The 27,720-nt window shown below is 39.8% G+C and overlaps 2 protein-coding genes across 5 annotated transcripts in view; one reads left to right on the top strand and one right to left on the bottom strand.

The window, feature by feature from the left end:
- homer2 (homer scaffold protein 2) overlaps positions 1–5,545 on the top strand; it is a 32,544-nt gene extending 26,999 nt beyond the window's left edge. For all 4 annotated transcript variants that reach the window (XM_008404534.3, XM_008404533.3, XM_017303930.2 and 1 more), the window contains exons 8-9: positions 1,395–1,475; positions 3,813–5,545. In XM_008404534.3, the coding sequence (XP_008402756.1) occupies positions 1,395–1,475; positions 3,813–4,001 (270 nt within the window). In that variant the 3' untranslated portion in view covers positions 4,002–5,545. The remainder of the gene's footprint in view (positions 1–1,394; positions 1,476–3,812) is intronic.
- A 1,626-nt stretch (positions 5,546–7,171) lies between these two features.
- Positions 7,172–27,567, bottom strand: whamm (WASP homolog associated with actin, golgi membranes and microtubules). The gene is made up of 11 exons (XM_008404537.3): positions 26,905–27,567; positions 25,277–25,450; positions 24,950–25,100; positions 24,042–24,211; positions 21,894–22,101; positions 20,371–20,555; positions 12,715–12,801; positions 12,495–12,590; positions 10,819–11,230; positions 10,061–10,200; positions 7,172–8,239 (listed from the first exon to the last, which is right to left on the bottom strand). Exons 1-11 carry the CDS (start codon positions 27,481–27,483, stop codon positions 8,081–8,083), a joined length of 2,361 nt encoding a protein of 786 aa, XP_008402759.1. The 5' UTR covers positions 27,484–27,567; the 3' UTR covers positions 7,172–8,080.
- Positions 27,568–27,720: the final 153 nt, after the last annotated feature.

Genomic DNA, 27,720 nt, shown 5'->3' with positions numbered 1-27,720 from the left:
ACTCTGAGGTAGACTGCGTCTGGAATACGCTAGTTTACGACCTGGAAGCGGGAATATTATTAGAACATATACATCTTCCCTCGGACGATGGGGCATCTCTCACCCTGTCGGGAGGGAAAGTAGCTCAGAGGCGTGGGCTTATTTTAAAAGATTACAAGTGAAATATGCGGCCCTCTGGGAGCTCCAGCATTTCTTCTCCACGCTATATCGGGGCCATCGTGTTCCAAACGCTGACCCCGGGGGCTCGGGGAGAGAGAGAGAGAGAGAGAGAGAGAGGCTCTGCTGTTTGCAGAGCGTCGAGATGCAGCAGGCGGCCCACCGTCTCATCTGCACAGTGACTCACCACCTTCTGTAGATGCACACTGTCACTACCTCCAATTAAAAACAAGCCAATGAATTATTTCGGACCCACCGTGGCGCTGACCTCTGCGCCGGCCAAACGGAAACTAAAAGGGCAAAACTGCCGCAGGTTGCGCCAAAGACTGGGGCAATTATTGCCGGTTGAATTGCTGTGAATAAAGTGGAATGCATTGAAGCAACCAAGGATTGACTGTTGCATTTTATAATGCATGAAACTTAGGGCTGCAGCTGAAGATTATTTTAGTTATTGATTAAGCTGCCTGTTATATTGACGATTAATCAGATAAAAAAAATTGGTACATTCTGCAGAATTTTCATTTAAGCCTTTTTATATAATATTAGAAATGCATAAAACGATAAACAATTCATTTCCTTTTTAAAAATGAAAATATCTTTTTACCTAATATGCCAAAGCACAGCAGTCCTTTCATGCATCTGCTGCGAAAAAAAAATACTTTTAACATCAAAGCTCAGCAATTTCTGCCTGACTTCGCATCAGTACTGATCTGTTGACTAATTTTTTATTAATAACTGGATGGCAAAAAGATGACAAATTTTTCACTGAATTTGAATAGGTCGAAGTTGAAACTTGAATTTCACAGAGCATATTTACAAAGTTTTTTTTATTTCATCTTAAATGCGAAATGTATAATTTTTTTTTATCATAGTTTTGAGTCTGTATACTCCAGTAAACAATGAATCGATTACTAAGTTGACGATTATTTCAATAATTGATTAATCCAATCATTTGTTTCAGCCCTAATAAAAGTGAAATCAACACAAATTGGGGATTTTGAAGCATAATTTTACATTCTAACCCTTTTATCTTCTGCTCTTGTACTAGTTTTCATTCTGGCTGTAAAATACGTTGCAGTATTTGCGCTTTCTAACAAAACGTCTTAGTTGGATTGTTTGTAGATTTCCGTATTTCAATTTGGAAGTTAATCATGCAGAAAGAATCAGCCTGACATATTTTTTTTATTTTTTGGGTTTTGAGTAACTTTTTTTTCTTCCTTTTTTTTCTTTTTTACTAGGAGTTGGAGAATCTGAGGAGGCAGGCAGAGATAATCCCTCAGTTGATGGGAGAGTGTGAGAGCATCACTGCAAAACTGAAGGTATGTTTAAAGCTCTGGGTGACAATCCCGTTGTCTCTCCAAGCTTTAATTTGAAGCAGAATAAAAAACGGGAGCCGAGGGGCCTTGAACACATCCCGATGCGACGCTGCAAGGCTTTCAGAGGTGAAGAGCGAGTTTCTATTCATCATTCAGCTCGGGGACTGGTGACACAACATTCCTATCACGTGTCTCACCAGCACATTGTTGATACTGTATCTATTAATAAAGGTCTGTGCCCTGCGCAGCACTGAGTGGATTATTGGCTCTTTGTTGAGGAGAAAAAGGAAAAAAAGAGAGCTTTTCAGGGATGCATTGCTCTCAGGATACATTAGTTTCCTGGTGGAGCGTGTTTTCTGTTTAGTGAATAAAATAAAGCACTTCTAGAGGTTTTCAGAGCTTTAATGAACAAGTCTTATAACACTTCAGTAGGTGTGTGTGTGTGTGTGTGTGTGTGTGTGTGTGTGTGTGTGTGTGTGGGCTGTGCCAGTTGCTTTGTGTTGAGAAATCACAAAACGATGCAGGTCCACCTCACGTCGGTCTTTAGAACAAAGTTTTCATCGAAATAGGCATTTTATTTATTTTTTCCTCCCAGTGATAACTGGACTTTCTGTAAAACCAGAAGAGCCAGGCTCAGTGAATGACGACACAGGCTGCTGGTGCCAAGACAACACGAGCCACACCGACGCTGACGCTCATTTCACCCTGTGCTGGCTGACTCGGAGCAGGATTGATCATCCAGACTGTCACAAATGCGCTGCTTTTCAGTCGCAGCTTGGAGGAGAGTAAAGCCAAAATGGTGGCATTCCTGTGGTTGCTTCACGTCACAAACTTCACCCCAGGACTGGATTCTGCCAGCCGGGTGGAGAATAATGGCTGGAGCAGATTATCTAACCGGCTATCCAAACAGACACGGCCCATAGCTGGATTCCTCAGATGGCTCCGTCTATTGAACTTTAAACCAAAACCTGAGGCAGGTTTTCCCTTACAAAGTAAATCCCTTTCACGCATCAAAGTTTAAAAGCATGAATATAAAGCGTCTGCCTCCTGGAGGTCAGTGTGGGGCTCCTCTATTTAAAGCTGACCCCCTCATGAGGAGATCGGCTTTCGGGAGTCAGCTGTAGGATGCAGTCATGCAGACGGACGTCCCATTTGGCACCCCCTATTTTAATCTCCTCCCTTCAAAAGTATTTGCAGCATTAATGCGTCGCCCGTTTTAAAACCTGATTTACACCACTATCCTCGCACTCTAAACACAAGTCCTTCCTGCTGCTCTGCTTTTCTAGGTCAAAAAGGAAATTCATGTTTTCATTCATGCATTTAGGGAATTAAGAAGACGTCACGTTGTCTTGGAAACGTTTTCACATTTTGCCGTAGTAGAACTACAAACTTCAGTATGTTTTATTGTGATTTTATGTATAAGAAAATTGTTAATTTTATTACTATTTCTACTAGAGTTACTCTTAGTAATGCTGTCACCTGTAGGAATATTTTAGAAACATTGAATAGAAAGAACTTGAGTAGAACAAATGAAGATATATCGATACGATGCTTATATTTGGGAAGGGATCATAATTGTGATGTTGCCTGAGAAGGAGTCAGTTTTAATAAGTTTACATTTCCACCAGCTCATCTGGACATTTTACCACTTACTGCATTACTCTCATTTTATTCGGACATTCAAAATATGACACACCTATTTTTATGTGTTGGACCAAAACAAGCCTATTTCGATGCATTTCACTTTGTATAAGTAAAGTGGATTTTTTTTTTTTTTTTTTTTTTTTTTTTTTACAAATCTGTATGCGGCCACAGCCAGAAAGCCTATTGGAGGGAAAAAATACATTAGACTGGGGTTCAGGTTTGCCTTCCAGCAGGACCACAACCATAAATATTCAGCCAGAGCTGCAGTGGAATAATTTGGATCAATTAATGTCCATGTGTTAGAGCGGCCCAGTCAAAGTCCAGGCCTAAGACCTATTGTGAATCTGAGATTCAAAAGATTTTTGCAAAAACTCCTGACCTTTTCAGATTTTCACTTTGGAAAACCATATTCACTTTCCCTCCACGTATCTGCTGCTTTGTCCGTCCGTCACACAAAATTGCAATAAAACACATTGAAGTTTGTGTTTGTAACTCGAGGGGTATGAAAACTTTTTTTCCACTCTCCACTGAAGGGCAACGTCCCCCAAGTGGTTTCTTCGTTTGGCATCTCTAAAACCGAACATCAAAGAAATCCGTCTACTTCTGAATCTGATCTGATCTTTGAGTCGCATTTGGACTTTTTTTTTTTTTCCTTTTCCCTCTGTATTGTAACTACTTTCCCCATCTGCCCTGCAGGCAGCAGAATCACAGAACAAGGAGCTGGAGGGGAGACTCGAGGGACTTCAGATGGACATCAACGACAGTCGACAGAAACAAGGAAACATGAAGGGCGAGCTGAAGAAGTTCATGGATATTCTGGATGGAAAGCTGGATGAGCTGCACGAGTTCAGACAAGGACTCTCCAAACTCGGTGTTGATAACTGAGAGGAAGTGAGGCAGAGCTGAGAGGTTGAGAGGTCGGGCATGAAGGATTCACTAAAAATGTCTCTTCAGGGCAGAAACTATGCTGCACCTACATCCCCCAAAGTGATGTCTTCTCTGAATCCATCAGCTTTGGCTTGTAATAAACACAACCTTGTGTGTGTGAGAGAGAGAGAGTTGTTGGCAGACTTAAAACGAACAAAAAAAAAAAAGGTAAAACGAAGACAAGTAAGTCCCACAAAATGGCTCCATTTTGTGTACTGGCTTTGTGAGACTACAGAGTCGCACTTTGAGCTTACTCATCCGCTTCTGTGGGGGGGGCGGCGGCTTTAAAAACCTGGTGGTGGGTTCTTAGATTCTGTCCATCTGTCTCTTTTCTGAAGGTTGTAAAACTTCTACACGAGCCTGGTGAGCTTAATGTAGAAGCGGGGACTTAAAAGGGCTAAAATGAACAAAAAAAGAAAGCATTATTAAAGTAATAATTAGTGGAAATACCCGTTACTCCCTCCACCCAGAACCCTTCAGATTTAACGTTCAAGTCCCTCTACAGGCTGTCCTTGCTGCTGCCACTTATGTATCTCAGGTGTGTTAGAAGACAGTTTGTATATATTAAATTATATGCAGATATATGATAAATGGCCGTGACACAAAGTGCCTCCAGGTAAGTTTAATTCTCCCTGGAAAGGAAAACAGGCCAACTAATGACCATCACCATAATGACAACTTATCTCCATTAAATAACCTTAAGATGAAAACAAATCATCATAGTAAAGAGCCTTTTGATGTTTGCATAAAAAGAAGGAAAACTCAGGACCTTTCCTTCGATAAGCATCCAACGTGACGGTAACCCCAATCCCACCCCGAGTGTTGTGTTCAAGGACTGTTTTGTGTGCATTAGTGTTGAGACCTGTGTGTGTGTGTCCAGGGTTGTTTGTGCTTCCTTCACACTAGTTTTTGTTATGGTGGTGGTTATTTTTATTTTCCTGGAGGAGGGGATATGGTGCTGCTTGACAGGTGAATAACGTTCACTGTAAACATTTGGTTGGAATGAGCCTTTTCACTAAAAACCCTGTCGACTTTGCTTTTAGTCTTACTTGTATGTTTATTTTTTGGTGCCTCTCGACAACTAGTGTTTCCAGACCAAGTTTATAAGTCTTGATCTGCTTTCCAGATGTAGGATAATGTGTGATGAGAACAAACTGTGGATTTAAAGGTTTTCATAATTAACTGTGTTGCGGCTGCTTTTGGGAAGTCCAATTTGAGACCATATGTTTGCAATCAGAGTGAAATATTTACCCTGTAATATTACACGAGACTATTTTTCATGACTCTTGATCTTGTCATAACACTGAGATATTTATCAAATGGACTTTAAAAAAAAAAAAAAAACTTCTGTTTTTATTTTTTTTCCTTCCCCCTGTTCGTAACTCACCTAAATCGGAGCGATTCTTCCTGTTGAACCGACGCCTCTTGTGCACTTTGGTGATTCTTGTTCTACACTGTACCCACTGAACTGACAAACTGGTAAAGTCTAGTTTCATTACAAAGCTGAGTGAGTGTCTTTTTCTCCTGCTGTAAGGGATTTGGTGTGACGAGACCGGAGCATTTTCTAATTCACACTCGCATGTGTGTCGGCGTGTGTGAAAGAAACGGTTAAATCATTTACAAATTGAAGCAGATTTGGGTTTGTTTTTATTTTTTCCTGGATGAGAAGTGAATAAACCCTCAGAGCCAACTGCTGTCGAGGCTCCATCGCCGCCCGTCTTCTCCTCTGTTGATTTACATGGAGCCAAACGTAGTGGCAATCTTAACGGAGACGCATGTCCAGTAAAGCAAGCGGCCGTGTCGTCGGTGTGTGGCTCAGACGAAAGCTGCTGGTTTGGGGACCGACTGTGGAAGGGGAAACACCTGAAACATCGTCACGGCGCTACTGCTGCAGTGGATCAGAGAGCATGTTGCCTTGGCAACTCAATCCCACTCAACTTTTTTTTTTTTTATTGTAAATAAAACTGACAGACTTATGAAACGTTCTATTTCAGCTTTCCTTTGCTCCTTCGGAGAGTGTCAAATATCAGTAACAGGTGTTAATATGCAGATAAATGATCAATTTTATACGCAAGTTTAATTAAATCTGATGGAAAGTTAATTTATGCAGGGAGGTTGTCGACAACAAATCTACTCTTTACTCCTTTTAATAACTAGTCAGTGAAACGTAATGAATCCAGCGTGACATTTCCATTTTGATAAGCTGCCTCAGTATAAAAACGCAAACTGATATCCAAGTCTTTTCTCCATCAATTATGAAATATGGCAGAGCATTGGTTAATAAACTGGAACCACATGGAGCCAGTCTGCCTTGTTGCAGATTGAAGCTGCCTTTTCCATTCATTTGTGGCAAATGAGATATTTTGAATCAGTGATTCCTTTTTTTTTTTTTTTTTTTTTTTAGATTTATCTTCTGATGTGACTGAAATCAAATTAAGTATTTTTTTTCACTCTACATCAAAAACCCGTTCCACTCCAGAGTTGAAGCGGCATTTCTCTCCCGTCTGCTGTTCGTGGCTGCAGACTTTCTGCGAGGCTTATTGTGTGACTGGTGGTGAGTGGGCGAGTTGGTGAAACATCATTAAGACACTATGCTGCTCGGTACATGTGTGAGAGAGGAGAGAGAGAGAGGGAGACCTGGCACTGCAGGCCACTACAACCAAGACTCACCGTTGCCATAGTAACAGGCAGGGGGAATTTCATATTGATGCACAATTGGCTGGGCTTGTCAAAATACCTGCCATCCTCATCCCTGGAGGTGCCCGACCTGGATGTTCCCCCACAGGAAACCCACACACAGAGCCGCCTCCGGAGCAAAGAGAAAGGGAGGGAGGGATGAAGGGAGGGAAGAGGCCACCGCCGCTGCTAACAGCTGCTCTTTAACGTTCACAGCTGAAAACAGCCACTCACAGCTGGCTGAAAGAGACACAGAGAGAGAGAGAGACGGCTGCCTGGATGGACACCGCTCTGTGACTCATGTTGGTGGGCGAAAAAAGTCTGCCAGAGAACAGTCGGCAGGGTTTACCCACACTGGCTCCACACTTCCTGTGCGCGGCGTTTAAAGAGCGGGGATGTCGACCCGGGCGCAGCACGTCTGAGCGCATGTCTGAACTCAAACAAGCTCTGCAAAGGTTTCATATCTGGGTTTATTTTTCATAAACCAGTACATGTGTTTCCAGTGCAGCTCAGTGAACAGACGTTTTATTTACTCTGAACCATTTTAATGCTTTTTGTCAGAAATCAATTCAAACCAAGGCTTAGATGATTAGATGGGTCGTTATTGCACATATTTATAAAAAAAAAAAAAAAAAGGTATCCTTCATTTCTAATTGATCTCTTTACTTGTGGCGTGGTGAAGGAAGAATTAGCTGATTACTTGGAGACGGCAGCTTGTAGTACAAACAACGCTGAAGGCTTTACACACCACTGCTCTTCATAGTTTACAGTAAATACTCCGGAATACAGCGGCTGGATTATATCTGAGGAAACGCGTTTACTACATTCAAGATACTGAGTTAAGATTCAGAAATATGACAGAGGAATTAGTTTCTCCCTGCTGAGCAGCAGCTTCACTACAGGCCTTCAGGCAGACGGCTGTGTAAGTTTCAATCATTCACACGCTGCGCTTCAGTGCCGCCGACCGCCTTTGCTTTATAATGCAGAACATCCCATTTAGCCATTCACTTTAAGAATCCTCCCAGAACTAGGAAAAAAAAAAGGTTTCAGAAGAGATTAAATCCCGATTCTCTCTCTTAGTACTTAGCCGGATCGGAGCCTTTTTGGATCTCTTACATCTCGGTGCTGCTTTAGGAGGACCAATGGGATTAGTGCGCGACAGCTCCAACAAACTAAAGCGTTTAAGTCGGAAGAGGCGTAATCCCGTTCTTGTCAGACGAAGAAGAAGCAGCAGCAGCGTGTTTTTGGTTAAATCTGGCCGTAGCACGAGCTTCGGGCAGACAAGCCGTGAAGGAAGGGATTTGGGGGGGGAGTGGGGGCTGGGTTTGTGTCAGAGCGGCTTCTTCTGCAGGTTTGTGTTCTCAGCTGTCCCAGTCGGCGCTCTGCGAGTCGTCGTCGTCGCCTCGGTCCTCGTCGTCCGAGTCAGCCGCCACCTTCTTCATCCTCATCATGGCGGCTTTGATGCTGCGCTCCAGCTCGTTGTCGGCGCCGCTCGGGACTTCCTCTCGCGTGGGAACCACCTGCAACGCAAAGAGTGACGATGTAGCTGGAGAGACTACGGGCTCATTCAGAAAGTTAGAATACGCCATTTATTTTAGCAAATCCAAGTGAAACACGTCACATAGATCAATTAGACAAAGGATGATGCCTTTGCACCTTTACCTATGATTTTCTGCTACACGCTAAAGAAAACATGTCACTTCTAATTAGACACTACAACAGACTAATAAACATAGATTTTTAATAACAAAATGTGGGCTTGATACAATCTGTCAAATACCTGCTTTAATCCAACAAATTAGACTCATCTGGCTTATGTTCTAATTTATAATTGATATGACTGTAATTATGCTCTGTACTTTATCAATGCAACATTTTTGTACATTTTTTAAATTTCATGTCAATTTAAGTGAAAAAAAAAAAAGGTTGACCCTTGTTGGAAATACCTGGAGATCTAGTTGAGCTGATTTTAATTTATGTAGATGAACAGTAACAAGTCGGTTTCGACTAAATTGAACAAAGTTATTAGGTGTTTTACAGCAGCAACCAGTGTGAAAGGTGCTTAGAGTAGCACTAAAACTGAAACGGTAGTGATTTTAGTCCTGTTTCTCAGTCAGTTGGCTTGCATTTCTATGTAAAGGTTTAGGGAGAAATAAAAAAATCTCTTTTTGACATATTAATGTGTTACCGTGTTAATGCAATGAACGCGCAGATTCGACCATTAAAGGGAAGGAGAGTTTCTGAGACACTAATAGCACAGAACCACTGGTGGTGTTTTAGTAACACCTGCGCCTTCCCCACTGACCAGTCAACACATTCACTAGGTGTGAAGCTAAACAATAATAATGAGGGAAAAAAAAGGTCAGTGTTCATTATTAGATGTGTAGTTTTTGTTTTTAGGTTTAAGACTGAAGAAAACGTAGTTTGTCTTTTAAACTCAGTGTGGCTCCTTATTATAAATAAACCGATAAAAACGTCACCCCGTGTTACTGTAAAACCAGAAACCGTAATATTCGCTACTGGTGCAACTTCCTGATTGGCCACCAGGCGCTCAGATAATTAGACGTCCTGCATCAGTAATGAACGCCACCTGGGAAGATTTAATAGGTGTAATTGCTTTAGTCATAAGCCTATTCAGTCAGAAAATTAAAGTTTTAGATTAGACTAATGTTTGTGTGAGCTTTGACTGTTTCTTCTGACATAGGAAAACGTTGCAACTGAACGACCAAACAAAAGCCACCACGCTGACAAGAGGAACTTTACACTCGCTTAACAAAACAGTCTTTTTTTCTTTTTTTCTTTACAAAACAATCAAACATCAAAAATGAGCAGAAGCTTTCATGTTTAGCCTGATAATTAAAAGTTGAGTTGATCATTTCAGAAAACAAGTCAGACTGTTTTCCCAAAATGGGCACAAAATATGAGATTGTAAATTTAATATATCTTGGAATAATTAAACACCTGTGATAAGTGATCTTGTTATATAACCTAAACCAAACCAAACGTTTTTATTCCCGACCTGAATTTTAAGGATGTGTGAAAACGAATACAGCTATATGGAAAAACCATCATTTAAAAAATATATATATTCTGTGACAATATCAAGGCATTAAACAATCTAAAATACTAAAACACGCTGTAAATATATTGTCATTTTCAAGAAACATTTACACACACTGATCTGTACTGGGCTTCAAGGTTTTCCATTTGGTCAACTTAACAATGCTCTCTCATAGAAAACGGCTGATCTGTATCTGTATGTGTAGTTTAACTTGGTGTCAAATGTATCTGACTGATGGGAAACATCAGCAGTGATGTATCACTGGTGACAAACATCTAACCTTCTTCAGTTTGACTCCCTCTCGGATGGCGGACATCAGATTGCTCCTCGCGTCTAACCCAGAGTTGTCCGTAGCATCGGGAACCTTTCGCAGTTTAATCTGTCCGCGTTGCAGCGAGGCCAACACTTCATCCATAGTTCCTGCAGTAATGCCACATGCAAAAAAAAAGAAAAAAAAAAGAGAAAAACTGAGAAATTTTGTTCAGGAAAACAATCTAGATTAAGTTTTGATTTTGTTTTCTCTTCTGATAAAAATTAAAAAGTCTTCTGTAAAAAAAAAAAGAAAAAAGAAAAAGAAAGGTAAGAAACAAAAACAGAAAAACTTTAAAACTGGTAAACAATATTAAAATGGTAAAAAAAAAAAAAACTTAAACATTGAAAACTGAAAGAAATCAAAGTGTTAAGTAACAAAAGTGTTAAGAAACAGAACTTAAAACATTTGAAAAAATGAAACATTAAAAACTGCATTCTTTGATGTCAAAGAAATAACAACAAAGTCGTGTTGAACTGGAGCTGAGGGTGTGAAACAGCAAGACTGAGGTAAAAGCCTCCGTCTGTCCTCATGGGAGACGTTGGGAATATAGGACAGAACACCATGTGCAAACGCACTTTCCACTAGAACAAACAACTGTGCCAGCAGTGGGGAAATGCTGCATCTCCTGCTCCCTGCCCACAGCACTCTCTCAAACAGCTTCTCGTCTTTATACGTTTAACGCGAGCCGCCTAAAGTCTGAACTTTGCTGCACACTTTCGCCTCACCTATGTTTTGCTTGAGCGTGTTCTTGGCTGGAAAAGGAGGCTTCTCCTTTTCGCTGAGAGGCATCGGCGTGTCCTGGGGGGAAGGTGGAGCTCGGACAGGCGGAGGTGGAATGGCAGGAGGCGGTGGTGGAAGCGGTGGTGGAGGTGGAGGAGGAGGAGGAGGTGGCGGCGGCGCAGTGGGGCAGGTTAATGTTGGCGGAGGCGGCGCAGAGAAGATCTGAACAGGGATGTCTTTAGGCTGCTGCTTTTTGGGTGTTTTGCTGCGTCTAGGAGCCGGGCGGACGGCGGACGGCTCGTCAGGAGAGTCAGACGGAGACAGGCTGATGATGGACAACGGCTGGGAGGGACAGGACACTTCTGAGGGAGACTTCCTGGACTGAGGCGTCTTCAGGATGTACTGTCCCTGTCGCTTCTGTGGAGGAGGAGATGAAAAAGATCACATCGTGGAATATAACGCAAAATCACACAGAAAGAAAGAGATCCCAAAAAGGGACAAATCATCTCTTTCTGCCCCTTTCTGTTCATTTTAAATAAAAAACTAAAAAATTATACAAATTTAAATATAGCAAAGTACAGCAAAAACCTGGAGGACAATTTGTTTCCATCTGCATGAGAACTAGAATATTTATTTTCCAGCAAGACAACGAGCTGAAGCATCCATCTAAAGCTACGCAGAGTTTGAAGAAAACAAGGTGGATGTTCTGGAGCGGCCCAGTCAAAGCTCAGGCCTCAGTCCTACAGAGAATTTGCAGCAGGATTTGAAAACAGCTGATCACAGCCGACCCACATGCATCTTGACAGAGGTTGGATAGTTTACAAGGAAGAATGGGGTAAAACTGCAGCATCCAGACGAATGGGTGCACCAGTGAATCGGCCGGCCGATAAATTGACCCCCGATTTCCTTCATTTTGGGGTCTCGGTGATCAGCTGATACCGACATGTGAATCAGATTTCATCCACCGATCTTATCCACCTCAGCAAAGGTCTAAAAAAATCAGCCGCTGTCCTGTTTTGCTCTGCTAACAGAGAGGTTTGACTGACATACCGGCCCACCAGGTCATATCTAACAATAATCATTCCCCTCTTATCGACTCAGCGACTTTTGGAGATCAGCCAGAAATCATCAATCGCTGCACCCCGGTCCAGATGTGCGGCTTGATTGCGGCTGATCCACACAGACTCCCTGCTGGGGTTGCAGCCAAAGGCGATTCAACAAAACACCGACTTGAAGGAGCTGAATATTTATGCTATTGTTTATTTTATATTACATATTTTAGTTTTTTGTCAGTATCTTGTAGAAATCAACGTTCATTTAAAAAAATAAATGGTTCTTTTTGCATTTATTTTTGCCAATTTTTTTTTTTTTTTTTGCAAAAGCAATAAAAAAAGGGGGAAAGAGAATACCTTTTACAAAGCCATGACATTTTCATCTGGGCTTTCCCATTTCTTTTTTATTCGTTAGTATATTATAATTTCAATATCATCTATAATCTGTTCTATTCTTCTGTCATTTAACAAATGGAAATATTTTTGTAATCCTGACCAAACAACAAAACAATAAAACAAAACCGGTGTGTTTTTAAACAGAAACCCATCTGGCCTTTCTTTATTTTATTTCATTTTTCAAATGAAGTAGGATGTGCAGGAGAAAGAAAGGGACAGAACGAGAGGCTGACCTCTCTGAAGGATCGTAATCTGCTCAGGGTCTTCTCTCGCTCCTGGTCCACCCACTCCTTCCTCCTCTGCTCCTCCTCTTTCCTCTTCTCCCGTTTCTGCAGACAACAGAGGGAGACACAGAGGAGAAAAAGAAAAAAAAAACTAAATCCAGTTACCTCTGTAGATAGTGCTGCATGTGTGAGTGTCTGTGTGGGCTGCCTGGTTGCTGTGGTGACATACCAGGTGGACCTGATGATGCTGGTTGAAGACTATCGAGCTGTGCTTGGCCGCCTGCTGCTTCTGCTCCTGGGCGTCCATGCACTGATCCTGAAGACACACGCACAAAAGAAATCCATGAGTATAGATCATTTTTATTTGAAGCCAGCTTTGTGTTTTATCAGATTAGTGGGTGTTTCTACGGAGGACCAAAACCGACATAATAAGAAATAAAAGCATAAATATATATTTTGTTTTACCTTTTCCTTACACATGAGATTCCGTCAAGTAATGTATATATTTTTCTTTTTCATTTCCCTTAAACATGCGTTTTTGTCAAGAAAAGTAAATATTTAGTTTTGTCTTTTTTCTGCTTGCTCTTTTTCTGCTGCATCATTATGTTAATGTCCAGCTCCTCTACTATTGGCCAATAGAGATTTGGAACCAACGTCCCTGCGTCAGACGTTGTGAGGCGTTTACGTCTCGCACAGTCGCTCAGTGCCATCTTTACAGGCCACAGATCAAAACAAACTTTACTGCGTTACTGGCTGCAGTGACGTGTGAAGTTAGTTTCGAGTTGGACATTTCCGAACCATACACTCCGGTCAAACAAATGTTTACCTTGTGACCAACTGATACAGAAAAGTGGTAATTCATGCTTTTACATGAGACACACTACCCTCTATTAAAATGTCAAGTCATGTTCAATATTTTAAATGACTTTAATGTTAAATAATATGTTTTCTTCAATAGCTTCCATAGTGCGTGCCACATTGACTAGGAATTGGTGTGTAACTGTTGTACTAAACTGTATATATGAAGCACATGCATTTTTATTCCATTTAAGATAAATTTTTATTTTTGTTACCTAATTTTTTAGTTTAAATTTAGTATTTCTCTTCAATAGCTTCTAGGTCATGATAAATGTGCCAAAACTTTCTGCAGCTGAACTGAAACAAAACTGAAGTTATTATTTTTGGACCTAAAGAGGAACAGTCTAGAGTTACAGATCTAGAGTTGTAGATCTATAACAATTTCACACAGAGAGAGAGAGAGAGAGAAATAGATTCAGCCAGTAAGATGGTGAGAATGCTTACAAGCCCACAAGAGAACTATCACTATAGTAATATCTATGATGACATCACAGGCGTTTTCATGCATCATACAGCAGAACTGTACTTTATAAAGCCACACAGTTCCATAGAACTTCACCCACTTTTCACTTGTGCGGATTGTGTTGCTTGTGCGGATTGTGTTGCTTGTGCGGATCGTGTTGCTTGTGCGGATTGTGCAAATTGTGCAGAGAACATTGTTTTGAGCAAAACTTGTTTGAATAAACCAGAATGTCGAAACCCATGGTCTATCACCTCAACAATGAGCTCTTTGACATCTTTCAGCAGGAGATCAAGGAGCTTCATCAAGATGTTGCGGCCATTACGATGGAGAAAGTCAACACTGAACGCTACTATGAAGACATTGTCTCAGAAGAGAGGGAGGAGAAGCAGGCCTTGCTTCTGGAAATTCAGGAGCTTAAGGAGAAGCTGGAGAAAGCTGAATCCAAGAACCAAGGCCAGGTGGGCAGAGATGAGACAACGTGCTGCCCCACAATACAAGAACTCCAACAACAAATGAAGGAGATGCAAAAGAAACACCGTGAAGAAATTGAGATGCTCACCATTGAGTTTGAAATTGATCTCGCTGTGGCTCAGAAAGAGATAAAGAAGCTCCAGGAAAAGCTGGAGAACAAAATGAATCTTGGTGCAAAAAGTGATTCAGCAAAAAGGGAAGCCATCAAGAGTCTCCTAAAATTCTCTGGCGACTGTGAAGGAATAAAGAACATCTCCACTGAACATTCAATCAAAGTTCAAGATGAGGACATTCCTCATTTTGATGTCCAGCAGCTTCAAGAAATGCTCCAGAGAGAAAGAAAGGTGAGGATTGAGGCAGAAAAAGAAAATCTGGATCAATTCAAAATTGCTGAGGCTTTCTTTGACATGATGGAGCAAGAACTGAAAACTGAAAGGGAACGTAGAGCCCAAATTGAGGCGGACAAAGACGAAGCTGTGGAGATCGCAGAACAACTAATTAAAAAACTTGACATGGAGAAAACATCCAAAGAGGGTCCATCTGAGACTGCTTTGGTTGAAAAAATTCAACTGGAGCTCCAACAGCGAGAGAAAATGCTCCAAGAAGAGAAAATAAAACGGGTCCAGGCAGAGAATTTATTAGAACTACTGGAGCAAGAAGTGAAAACGGAACAAGAACGTAGAGCCCAAACTGAGGCAGGCAAAGAGGAAGCTGTGGAGATGGCGGAGCAACTAATTAGAAAGCTTGAATACATGGAGAAAACGTCCAAGGAGGGTCAATCTGAGACCGTTTTGGTTGAAAAAATCCAACTGGAGCTCCAACAGCGAGAGAAAATGCTCCAAGAAGAGAAAACAAAACGGGTCCAGGCAGAGAATTTATTAGAACTACTGGAGCAAGAAGTGAAAACAGAACAAGAACGTAGAGCCCAAACTGAGGCAGGCAAAGAGGAAGCTGTGGAGATGGCGGAGCAACTAATTAGAAAGCTTGAATACATGGAGAAAACGTCCAAGGAGGGTCAATCTGAGACCATTTTGGTTGAAAAAATCCAACTGGAGCTCCAACAGCTTGAGAAAATGGTTGAAAAAGAGAAAAGTCTAAGGGTCCAAGGAGAGACTGAAATTGGTTGTCTCTTGAAGACTGTAGAGTCTCTTCGGCAGGAAACAGACAAAGAGCTGCAGAAAGAAAGGGCTCTAAGAGAAGAGGCAGAAAGAGGTAAGTTGGAGTTGGAACAGGTAAGTGATAAGCTTCACCATGGTTTAGAGAAAGCCTGCAATATGACAGAGACGCTCTCGGCTCAGACCAAACTCCTTACCAACAAGCTTCAGGCAGAGGACAAAAAACGCAGATCTCTCCTCAAAGAAATCCGGGATCTCACCCTCATGCTTGACCAGGAAAAGGCTCTTAGAATCAAGGCAGAAATGGAGATCTCTGCACAAAGATATCCAGGGACTCAGCCTCATGCTGGACAAGGAAAAAAACCCACAGAATCGAGGCAGAGAATTATGAATTGGAGGTCATAGAGATTTTAGAGGCAGAAGGAAGCAGAATGCAGAACCTGGCAGAAGAAAAACTTTCATCAAATTTCCACCTCTTTAAAGTCATGTGAATAGTTCTTTGCTGGTGTTTGATTATAAGAGGTGGTCCCCAAAGTCGGTCCTCGAGGGCCGGCACCCTGCATGTTCTAGTTCTCTCCCTGGTGGTAGTAACAACCTTTTCAGCATGTCAATGTTCTTCTTAGGCCTTCTAATGAGCCCTCGAGGACTGACTTTGGGGACCACTGATTATAAGTATTAAATCTAACAAGTATCTCATTTTGAGTCAGGAGTTTGGTAGGAAGGAGACACCTTAAACATGTGGGGCATGGGTACTTAAGGACTACGGTTGGGAACCACTGCGACGGCGGTCGATTCCCGGTCTGTCCACCCTTTGCCGTTTGTTTTCCCACTTCACCCCCCTTGCCTGCTGGTGTTGGTCAGAAGGGCAGATGGCGCAAAAAATTTGCAGCCTCACTTCTGTCAGCCTGTGGCTACAATCCAGTAGCCTTCCATCAGAAGAGTGTGAATGAGTCCTTTGACATCGACATATTCATTCCCTTCAAATACATGAAATGGCCTGAAACAGGCCATACAGTGTGATTTTGTTTTAAATGTTGCAAGTTCTATGTTACATTTTTATTGAACTCTTTAATTTAAAAAATGCTTTAAAACAAACGACGACATAAAAGGAAAGGAGTTTGTACAGAGTTTGAGAAGACTCTGTAAAGAGTAAAGAGGCTCTTTACAGTGAAGAGCCTCCTTGTTGTTTGTTTCTGTTTTAAATGTTGAATGTTTTACATCATCATTGTACATATTCAAACTCATAACCTCATGTAAATAGCTGTTGATTGTGTTCATCTTTGTTTTAAATGTTGCAAGATCAATGTCAATGTTGCATTTTTATTATGTCCTCCTTTTTGTTAAAACAAATGCTAAGAAACTAACAAATAAAAAAAAACCTACGAAACAAAAATGGAAAGGTTGGATCTCTTTCCAGTAATGAAAATAGCTTCTTCCTGTGTTTGTTTCTGTTTTAAGTTGAAAGATTTATACCATCATTCTATATATTCAAACTTTACTGTGTTTGTTTGAAATAAACACAAGAAAGTTTTATATTGTCATTATATGTATGACGATATAAAAGTTCCATATCGCCATTCTATGTATGACAGTATAAAGGTTTTATATCATCATACATAGACAATATGTTTTATGTCATTCTATATATTCAAACTTTAATGTAATATAAATAGCTGTTGATGTGTTTGTCTTTCTTTTAAATGTTGCAGGTGTGTTGCAAAAAAAAAAAGCAAAATAAGGGAGGAAAATGTTTTATTTGATTTTTGATCTATTCCTCCCCTTTGCATTAATGTAAATAGCTTCTTGTGTTTGTTTGAAATAAACACAAGAAAGTTTTATGTTGTCATTCTATGTATGAAGATATAAAAGTTTCATATAGTCATTCTGTGTATGTAACAGATAACACTTTTATATCATCATACATAGACAATATGTTTTATGTCATTCTATATATTCAAACCTTAATTTAATATAAATAGCTGTTGATGTGTTTGTCTTTCTTTTAAATGTTGCAGGTGTGTTGCAAAAAAAAAAACAAGAATAATAAGGGAGGAAAATGTTTCATTTGATTTTTGATCTATTCCTCCCCTTTGCATTAATGTAAATAGCTTCTTGTGTTTGTTTGAAATAAACACAAGAAAGTTTTATATTGTCATTCTATATATGACGATATAAAAGTTCCATATCGCCATTCTATGTATGACAGTATAAAAGTTTTATATCATCATACATAGACAATATGTTTTATGTCATTCTATATATTCAAACTTTAATTTAATATAAATAGCTGTTGATGTGTTTGTCTTTCTTTTAAATGTTGCAGGTGTGTTGCAAAAAAAAAGCAAAATAAGGGAGGAAAATGTTTTATTTGATTTTTGATCTATTCCTCCCCTTTGCATTAATGTAATTAGCTTCTTGTGTTTGAAATATACACAAGAAAGTTTTATGTTGTCATTCTATGTATAAAGATATAAAAGTTTCATATCGTCATTCTGTGTATGTAACAGATAACACTTTTATATCATCATACATAGACAATATGTTTTATGTCATTCTATATATTCAAACTTTAATGTAATATAAGTACCTGTTGATGTGTTTGTCTTTCTTTTAAATGTTGCAAGTTCTGTGTCAGTGTTGTGTTTTTCCTTCCTTTATGTAAAAATAAAGCTAAAAAACAAACAAAAAAAACAACAAAAAAGGAAAATAATTGTTGTTTTTTTATTTGATCTCTATGAAGTGGGTCTGGTGACATGCGAGAAAAAAAATTGTGGCCGCGACTTAATAATGGAAACGAGAATAACGAGAATGGTGATTATTCATTTATTTCGTGGGAAAAAACTTAATTATAATATGTCGTGGCCACAATTTTGTTTTCTTTTTACCTGACTCCACAGATTTCAGATGTATTCAACTTGACTGATAAGAGCTGGCTAAATTCATTGACAACATTTTCCACATATTTGGGGCTTTTTTATAACACTTAGTGTCTGACCTTTTACATTGATTCCCAAACATTCAAGAGAGTCAAATATGCTCAAGAAAATCCTTTTACAGTTTAGTGAATCATGAAATATTAGGAAGTCCTAAGCCCCTCTTATGCTCATTGTTCTCGCTTAAGAAATTATAATTAGTAGACGCCAATTTGATTAGTACAGATGCTTCATTATTATAAAGTCTCAGCGGTTTGTTGGGAATCATTAGAGAAATAAAATGCATCATGAACACAGATGTGTTCATCTCTTAGATCAGAGACCATGTTGCAGGTGATTTTAAAGCAGGGTTAGGCTAACCACTGAAAATCACACAGACGACTGTTCTGTCGATTATCTAAAAATTTAAAATAATAACACAACTAAAACCCTACCAAGACATAGCTGTCCACCTTGATTGGTAGTGTCTGAAGTCAGTGTTCTGCTTATTTAAATCATTAGCAGGCCTCAGCAGAGCTAGCTAATTAGCATGCTAAAGAGCTAAGCCAGCCATTTGAAGCAGGGACATATAAACAGGGTAACTCTGGAGGAGTTGTAGATATTCACACCTCCGTTGTGAATATCTGGGTTTTTTTGAGTGGTAAACAGGGCTTTAAGTTAAAGAAATAAGTGCTAGCACTCCCCTTTAATCTCTTTTCTAAAGTGTGTTGATTAAAGTAGGTTGAATAAAAGTGAAAAACCCCACTTTTCTATTTGTAACAGAAAACAAAGGAAAAAACTTTGATCACTTTTCTTCACATTTGTGTTCATCCATTTCACAAGAATTCAACAATATTTGAAGAAATTTGTGTAAAATGTGTAGAGGTTTATAGTCCATAGCTCATAAGCGTAACTTCCTGAAGTTGTCCACACCACCTCTGGCATGAAGGGGACAGTCCTCATCAATATTTCCTGCCCCTTTTTTTCCTTTATGTGCCTGCATCTATGTAACTCGGCAGCAGCTGCACATTGTATTCAAAGCATTAACAGCCAGGTAATGCTTTTTAAAATTCCTTTGTAAAACGTAAATTCAGAGTTCAGGGTAACACTTTATTTGAAGGGGTCTGCATAAGACTGACATGACACTAGCATAAACATGACAAAACACCTGTCATGAACATAAAGAAGTCTTTATGAATGTTTATGACAGTTGTCATGAAGTGTCATTTGGTAAATAATGACACTTTTAATGCAAAGTTGCTCCAAAAGTCCATTAAAAGTGCCAACTTTGCATGATTTTGTAAATTATGATAATTTAATGTTCATGACATGTTATGCATGTTTATGACAGTGTCATGTCAGTCTTGTGCACACCCCTTCAAATAAAGTGTTACTGTTCAGAGTCACCTGGTGACATGGTAATGTAGAGCTGTGTATCGACAGGGAATAAAAAGGGTCAAATCAAATAAAAATGAGTGTACCTCATTTGTACAGACTGGTACCAGTTGAACCCCTCCAGTCACTGAATAGATGCTTAAAACAGATAAATGTGCCAAAACTTTCTGCAGCTGAACAGAAACAAAACTGAAGTTATGTTTGGACCTAAAGAGGAACAGTCTAGAGTTATAGATCCAGAGTTGTAGATCTACAACAATTTCACACTGATTTTGACTCAATAGGTCACATGACCTAGAAGCTATTGAAGAGGAATACTAAATTTAAACTAAGAAAAATAGGTAACAAAAATAAAAATTTTGTTAAAATGGAATAAAAATGCATGTGCCTCATATACAGTTTAGTACAATTACACACTGATTTCTAGTCAATGTGGCACACAATGTGGAAGCTATTGAAGAAAACGTATTATTTAACATTAAAGTTATTTAAAATATTCCAGCGTTCAAAACTAAAATCTGCAATCCATCCTCAAAATAAAAATTACATAATTCAGAGCTTTAAATATGTGTATTTGTACCCTAAAGACAAATGAACTGCTACCAAGAGTCTTCTTTTTTAAAGGTGCAGACAAGTCAAAATGAATAAAGAGGCTGCAGCGCGTTTCGCACCTTTTTGTTCCTCAGGTAAGCCCTCCGAGCACAGATGTTGCCCCTCTTGGTCTCCAGGGTCTGCAGGCGTCGTTTGAGCTGACGCATTAGTGGCGGTTCGGCCTGTTGCAGCGCTGTGTGGACCATGCTCTGCAGCTCCTCCTGATCCTCACACACATCGTAGTACACCACCTCCTCCTTCAGCTCTGAAACAAAAACACATTCATACAACATCATTACGTACGCTATGGATTTACTTGTTACAATATTCAAAATATGACATCATCAAGATAAACTGCTGATTCGCCTTCACCTGTGAGTGTTTACATTAAATCCTCCATAAAGTCAGACAATTAGTTTGCAAAATTCATTTTCATTTGGCCCTTCTTTTCAGCAAATAGTGAAGGTCACACTGCTATGTTTTAGTTTGGAAACTCTGGAGGGCATAAAAGGTTAAAAATACAGGTGGACACACACAGACACGCAGACACACACACAGACAAACACGCACAGCATGTTAATGCTGATCACGCACCTTGGAGGTAACACCCCATGTCCCTAAAGGAGCAATTAGAGAAATATTTACATGAACGGAGGGGACCATTTCCCCAGAGTGACCCCAAATCAAACTGTGTCAAATTTAAATATGTATGACATAATTTAAATGCAGTTTTTTAAAAACATGTCTAGATCTCTCCCTGCAGCTCTTCCTATAAAAAGCTCTGGATATGGTAATGCTTAAAATAACTACTTCTGTTTTATTGCTTAAAGTTGGCATCAGATTTGACAGAGTGTTATTTTACTGCTGTTTTAGCAATAACTCAGGACCAACTCTGACCAGCTCCACATTAAAATCTGTGAAACGTCAACTCCTCAAATCAGGACTAGATTACTAATAAATTATACATTCTCTAAAGTACAGCTTTTTGTCAGCGATGCTTTTATTTTGTTTGCATATACATTTTTCCGGGCTCAGTTTTGAGATTTTCAAGTGATAGCAAATTATTTCATTTTTTCTTACCCAGATGTGGAAAATGATTTTAAAAATCTAAACACGTTTTGCAGAGTCAGCTTTAATCTTTAAAAAAAAAAAAAAAACGATAAGAAGCAGTGTTTGTCAGTGAGTTTCTATTTGTGGCAGCAGCAAAACTCCACTCACAGTTTTTCACTTCCAGTAACTTAGAATGTGTACTTTACCCAAATGCAATGTTAAACATTTTATAATTGTACAGGAAGAAGGTGGTTCAAAGTACTAATTGGTCGTGTCACGAGAGACACGGTCCTGCTGACCTCACCCTGTCTTCCAGCTTTCATTATGCAGCTTTTATGCTAATAATTTTAATATCACACAAAGATGATATGATTAAATATGAAATGCTGTTTTCACTTGATGCTTGCAATTACTCAGGAGAAAAACTAAATCTACAATTATTTTAGCTTGTTTTTATGCCTACAATCATTTTTATTCTAAAAATCTATTGCATTTAAATACAGATTGTTGCATTTTTTTTCTATAAAACCTTTCCACTAGATTCAGCACACACCTTTAATTTGTCGACGCAGGGTGTCTATCTGAGCCACCAGCAGCTGCTCCTCATTCTTCAGGATCTCAAACTTGGCGTCATAAAGTTCCAGCTGGGTTTCATAGAACTGCAGTTCAAGCTGGTCCACTGTGTCGCGTTTCTGACCGGCCTCAAACGCCGACCCCTGCTCAGCTCTCTGGTTCTGGACTCTCCCTGACAAGTTCTCCAGCTGTAGAAAAAAAAAAAAAAAAAACACTTGTCAAGTCAGCCTTTAAAAAGTGTGGAATATTTGGCTTTTTAAATTCAACCCCCTTTTGTACATGCGTGCTAAAAACACTTTGACACAACTGCATGTTTACATCTTTTCAACTGATGTAAAAATATGTGATGTAGAAACGTCTTCAGACAGTTTTCTTCTCTGCGACTCTTAATGAGGGGAGCTGGAATCAGCGGCTGCCTGCAGCGTTATGACAGTAACAAAAAAAAAAAAAAAACTGCTTGACATTCTTAATTATGAGCTGACACTTCATATTCAAGCCCATGTCCCTAAATGCTCTCCATCATAAAGAACGCTGCGCGACGCCCAGAACATTTGCAAAGTAAAATTATTTTTCTCCCTTTTTCAGTTCAGACTGAGCGATCCCAAACTGAAACAATTACTTCAACATTCGCAGTCACAGAGTTTAACTAAAGCAAAAATGGAGGCAAATTTACATTCAGGTGTTTTGTTACCGCAGTCTTTGCACACTCAGGTTTGGAGATTTTCTCCCAATCTTTTCTGGTGATTATCTTTAAAAGTCCTCCTGGTACAATAAAGATCATTGGTGAAAATCAGGAGATGTTCAATGTGGTTCAAACAAATATCCGGTTTCACTTTCCACACTGTATAAGTTGGGAATTTTGAGAATTCAGGTTGCCCCTGTAAATCTGCTAAATGTTTGAACATACTACAACTACTACTACTACTACTACTACTTCTGATGAGATAAAATGTAGAATAAAAAACTATTTTCATCCTCTTTTTCTATACCTGAAATAGGACTGGGTAATATGGCTTAAAAATAAAACCTCCAGATTTTTTCATAACAGATAAAAATCAATTTATAGACCAGTCCTAACCTGGAAAAGAACTTTATTCCATGATTTTCTGTTCTGTGTACAAACCCAACCAGATCCACAGTCGATGTTTGGATCAACGTCTTTCACCTGGTTGCTAAATGGCAAAGGTGGAAGTTGCGAAGGTGGAGGGACTTCTTCAATTTAATTGATCTAAATGTGGGTTATATTTGCAGAAAGCATCAAAAACCAAAACATGCAAATTGCATAAAGAGGTCTCAATGTTTTCCGAGGGCGTTGTGCACACGCACAGAAATGCTCACTGTAAAAAAAAAAAAAAAAATTAATTAAAAAAAACAGTCCAACGTGTCACGCTGTGAAATCTGCAGGCACACCGGCGCATTCATCAGAGTCACGGTGTTACGGTGCCACCAGCACAAAATCCTGCGTAGGTGCAGCTCGCTGATCTCATTAGAAATACTCGCACACAGCCGTCTATGCAAAAGACTCACGTTGATTTCACAGTGGTGGCCACTTCCAGCATCCTCGGGCCTGACTTTTTAACAAGCTTAATCAGATGAATAATGCAGGTGAAGATGCTGAAAGTGTTCTCCTGTTGCCCCCACAAAAAAAGGAGAAAAGACCAGCTCAAAATGCACAGCGTGGCAGCTTATGGCTGCAAATAATCTGCTCCAGATTCCCACTCCATACTGTGATCCTGACATTAAAATTGCTCTACACCAGGCAGTCACAGAGCACACACAGGCAGTACGCTGTGAATATGTATACACACACAGACACACTGACTTATTTATGCATGAAGGCAGTTTTTTTTTTTTGAGTGGGGGCAGGGAGGGGGGATTCTTTTGAGTTTTTAGAGAGAGCTTTATAAATAGATCAAAAGAAGCTCTGCAGCCAGAGATTCAGACTAGAATACCAAGCAAAAAAATAAAATATAAAAAGCCAGCAGTCCCTTTAAATCGCTGCAGAACTACAGTCACTACTAAAGCTGTTTTGCCTTGGTACAAAAAAAAAAAGTATTAAGCGCAGTCAGATTGTTTTCACCAATTACAGAAGCCCCGAAGAAGCAGTCAAAACCCCCGTCAGACGTACCCGCTCTTTGATGGCATCCTTCTTGCGGCTGAGGCACATCTCTGCTGCTCGCATGTGCTGCAAGGTTTCCTTAGCTAAAAGGAAGCGCAGCTTCTCCAGTCTGGGAGCTGCAGACGCCCAGGCAGCGGATCCAAAACGTTTCTTATCCTCCTCCATCTGCTTTACCATGCCTGGATGTAGACATGCAAATCTGTCAAACTGCTGCATCTCACAAAAACTTAACAGACCTTATATGATTACATGAGAATCATCAGCTAACCTGTTTACCAGTTATTTTTCCCCCTGATAGCTCTTTGAAAATGATGTTGATGACATCCAGCTATGACATCATTGCTTTAGGATATCTCACTTGCTTTTAAAGTTTTATTGAACTACCTGGAAAAAACAGTGGACATTTCTCCCACCTGAATTTCAAGCTGCTCCACAAACATCTATATTCTGCATGTAGCGTGAAAGCTGAAAAATAAGCTTTTGAAGTCAACTTTCTCAAACCCATGCAACAGATTAAAAAGTGTTCAAAGTTAAATCTGTTTTTTTTGTTGTTTCTTTTCACTATGAACCTGAATTGGTTACAAAGAAACCTAAAAGTTTTTTTGTTTGTTTTTTTTTTACCTTGACAACCAATGAATTCACACCTTTGGTGTTTAATGTTAGAATTTTGTTAAATTCTTTGAATAATTTAAAATTCTTCCAAAGACAAAGCATGGAAAATGTATTAATTTTCATCTGAATTGCAGTCATTTAATATCATATAAACTGAATGTTTTCTCATCTAATTAAAAAAGATGCTTTCATGTGATATATATATATATATATATATATATATATATAATTATTTTTATTTTTTTACCAAATCCACCACAGAATTTATGACATGATCCACAAAAAGAAAAGCAAACAACTTATACCAGCCAGGGCCTTTGAAGTCTGTGCAAAGTAGTTGACAGTGATGTCCTGAATGGAGGCGACTGCATCCTCTGCTTTCATTCTCCACTCCTCCGCCTCCTTCTCCAGAGCTGCAATCCTCTTGGGACCCAACTCCTCAAACTCCAAAGATTTCTGCAGAACAACAAAAGAAAAGAAAAGAAAAAAAAAACAAGTGTACCGTTTATGATCAGAATGTCACCTCATAGATCAGACAAACTCTGGGATTCAACTTAGATTTGAGATAAAGAGTCTTTAACGAAACAAGAAAATGACTCGTTGTGTGTAGTTCATGCTTCAAGCGGACTCACCAGAATCTCCATCTTGTAAAGGCAGGCCAGTTCTCTCATGTCTCTAAAGGGTTGCAGCAGGTACTGGAAGAAGCTGGTGGCGACAGTAACCAGGTCCTGATAGGCTTCATCTTCCTTCTCATAGATGCTCAGCAGTGCCACCATCCCATTAGTGGTGCTGTGAGTCTGCAGCAGCTTTAAAAAAAAAATAAAATAGAAAAAACAATAAAATAAGTGAAGATAAAAACACCATCACCTCAGTTTATTCTCAGAGCCGTCTGTTGTTTGCCTTGTATGACTTTTCACAGCTCAGATCGGATAGAAAAATCTTTACTGGAAGTTGTTTGTTGCGCTCCGATCGATACCAAACACACAGCTGGTGCAAGTCTTTTCAAACAGGATGTGGGTGGTCTGGAGTTACAGCTTTGCAAAGCCATATCAACGTGGCTAAATAGAGATAATAAAAATCCAGTGAAATTTACATATGAACAAATATTAACGTCATCACAGGTTTAATAAGGAGTGAAAATCACAGACAGGCAATGTCTGACATGCTGACATTTTCACAGGGATTATAAGAAAGGCATGTTATGAATCAATAATTCAGTTTTTAAGGGGGTGTGGGGGGGGGGCTACGATAAAATAATAAACACATTTAAAATGCACCACTTTGCAGGATCTCTTTGGAATTTGTTCATCCACTTAAAAAAAGGGGAACTTTTATTCATGAAATCAATTACTGTAGTTTATAGATTTTTAATTATTGACATGAGATTGAAAAAGTATGTTTTCACTTCGGCATCGAGGACTTCCTTTTTGAAATTCTGGCAGCAAAGTCACAGCTGCGTCACGCTAGACCTGATTTTAGATCTTTCCACCGCCACTGTGTGGCGCTCTTCTTACAGGCAACTGTTTCCACTTCAGAAATACACTGTGCAGCTTAGTGAGGTAAAAGTCTGCATTAATCCAGTGTTTTCGGACTCCAGGGAAGGTATTTGAGTCAGGAAGATAACTCATCAGATTAAAAAAAAAAAAAGATATTATTATATTTTATTAATTATTAATTATTATTATTATTATTATTATTATTATTTCTTAAAATGTTATAAACAATGGCCAGATGAGTTGTAGTTTGAGTTAATTTGCATTAATGCTGCTGGGAAAAACAACTACAATAACACTACATTTTATTAAATGCTACACTATTAAACCCCAGGTGTGGCAAATCTATAAATCTATCTTTTATCTTTGGCTTGTGAACCAGGCTAAAGCTTGTTTCCAACCCTAAGGTCGGGAGGGTTGCTGGTGCCTACCTCCAGCTAACGTTCCGGGCGAGAGGCGGGGTCAGGACAGGTCGCCAGTCTGTCGCAGGGCAACACAGAGACACACAGGACACACAACCATGCACACACACACTCACACCTAAGGGCAATTTGGAGAGATGTAATGTTTTTGGACTGTGGGAGGAAACCGGAGTACCCGGAGAAAACCCACGCATGCACAGGGAGAACATGCAAACTCCATGCAAGCCAACAACTCTACCAACTGCGCCACTGTTCAGCCCTTAATGAAGACCTTTCGGGGCATAAGATGGACTTTTGTGAATCAGACTGAACTCCAGGACCCCCGACAGCCGTGTGGCCCCTCACCTCCTTCAGGTGACCCTTGGCCCTTGACATCTCCTCCTGCATGGTCTTCTTTTTGAACTCCTGTAGATTTTCAAAGTACTCATCCACATCCCTCTCATCCTGGGTGAACAGAGTCTCCAGGACGATCTTTCTCCCGCACAGGTCAATGGCTGTGCTGAAGTATTTTTCCAGCTTCCTGCACGGCATGTCAAAGTCTCTCTGTTCGTCATCCTCCGGACCGGACTTCCGATTCGACAGCAGCAAGTCCCAAATGTTACTTTCCCCAAAGTCGGATAAATCCGGGAAGCAGCCGCCCAGGACGTCCGCCACGCATGTGAACTGTTGGTGGACGTGTTTCAGGTCGTTCACGGAGAACAGTCCTGCCCAGCTCATCTGAGGCTCGCCACCGGCGGGGACCTCAGCCTTACGTTTCTGCCGCTGTAACGTCCGGTTGTGGCAGGTTACTGCGAACTTCGACTCGATAGCGTTCCACTGGACGATAAAACCCAACTTAAAGGGCTCATTCTCTTCAAATATGTTACTTTTAACTGCCACCCACCCCTCCAAGCTGTCCAACCGGTCAAACTCTACACTGTCCATGTTAAAAACACAGCTTTCACTTTGGCCCCGGAGAAACTGTTAGCTGTGTTTACAACGTCCGCCATTTGTGTGACGTTGCTGCCTTCAAGTGCATCACAAATACTCGGAAATTCTAAAAGCATATTTCATCTGAGCTGAAAAACAATTAAAGCTAATTAAAACTAACACATTGTCATAGTTTTTAATAATAAGAAAAAGTTCACTAAGAGTAGTACAAAGTCTGTCTGGTGGCATAGG

Source organism: Poecilia reticulata, chromosome 3 (genome assembly GCF_904066995.2).
Source record: "Poecilia reticulata chromosome 3, P_reticulata-male-v2, whole genome shotgun sequence".
NCBI lineage: Eukaryota > Metazoa > Chordata > Actinopteri > Cyprinodontiformes > Poeciliidae > Poecilia > Poecilia reticulata.
The sequence above is the reverse complement of the archived record's forward strand: the minus strand, read 5'-3'. Positions and strand labels throughout refer to the sequence as shown.

What these genes read in the sequence shown, in the direction of transcription:
- whamm (XM_008404537.3), bottom strand. Translation starts at nt 27,483, where the DNA reads ATGGACAGTGTAGAGTTTGACCGGTTGGACAGCTTGGAGGGGTGGGTG. An exon ending in GACTTCAAAGGCCCTGGCTG is followed by an intron (nt 24,212 to 24,949) that starts GTATAAGTTGTT and finishes GTCTACATCCAG; the next exon opens with GCATGGTAAAGCAGATGGAG. An exon ending in AGGGAGTCAAACTGAAGAAG is followed by an intron (nt 8,240 to 10,060) that starts GTTAGATGTTTG and finishes TTTGCGTTGCAG; the next exon opens with GTGGTTCCCACGCGAGAGGA.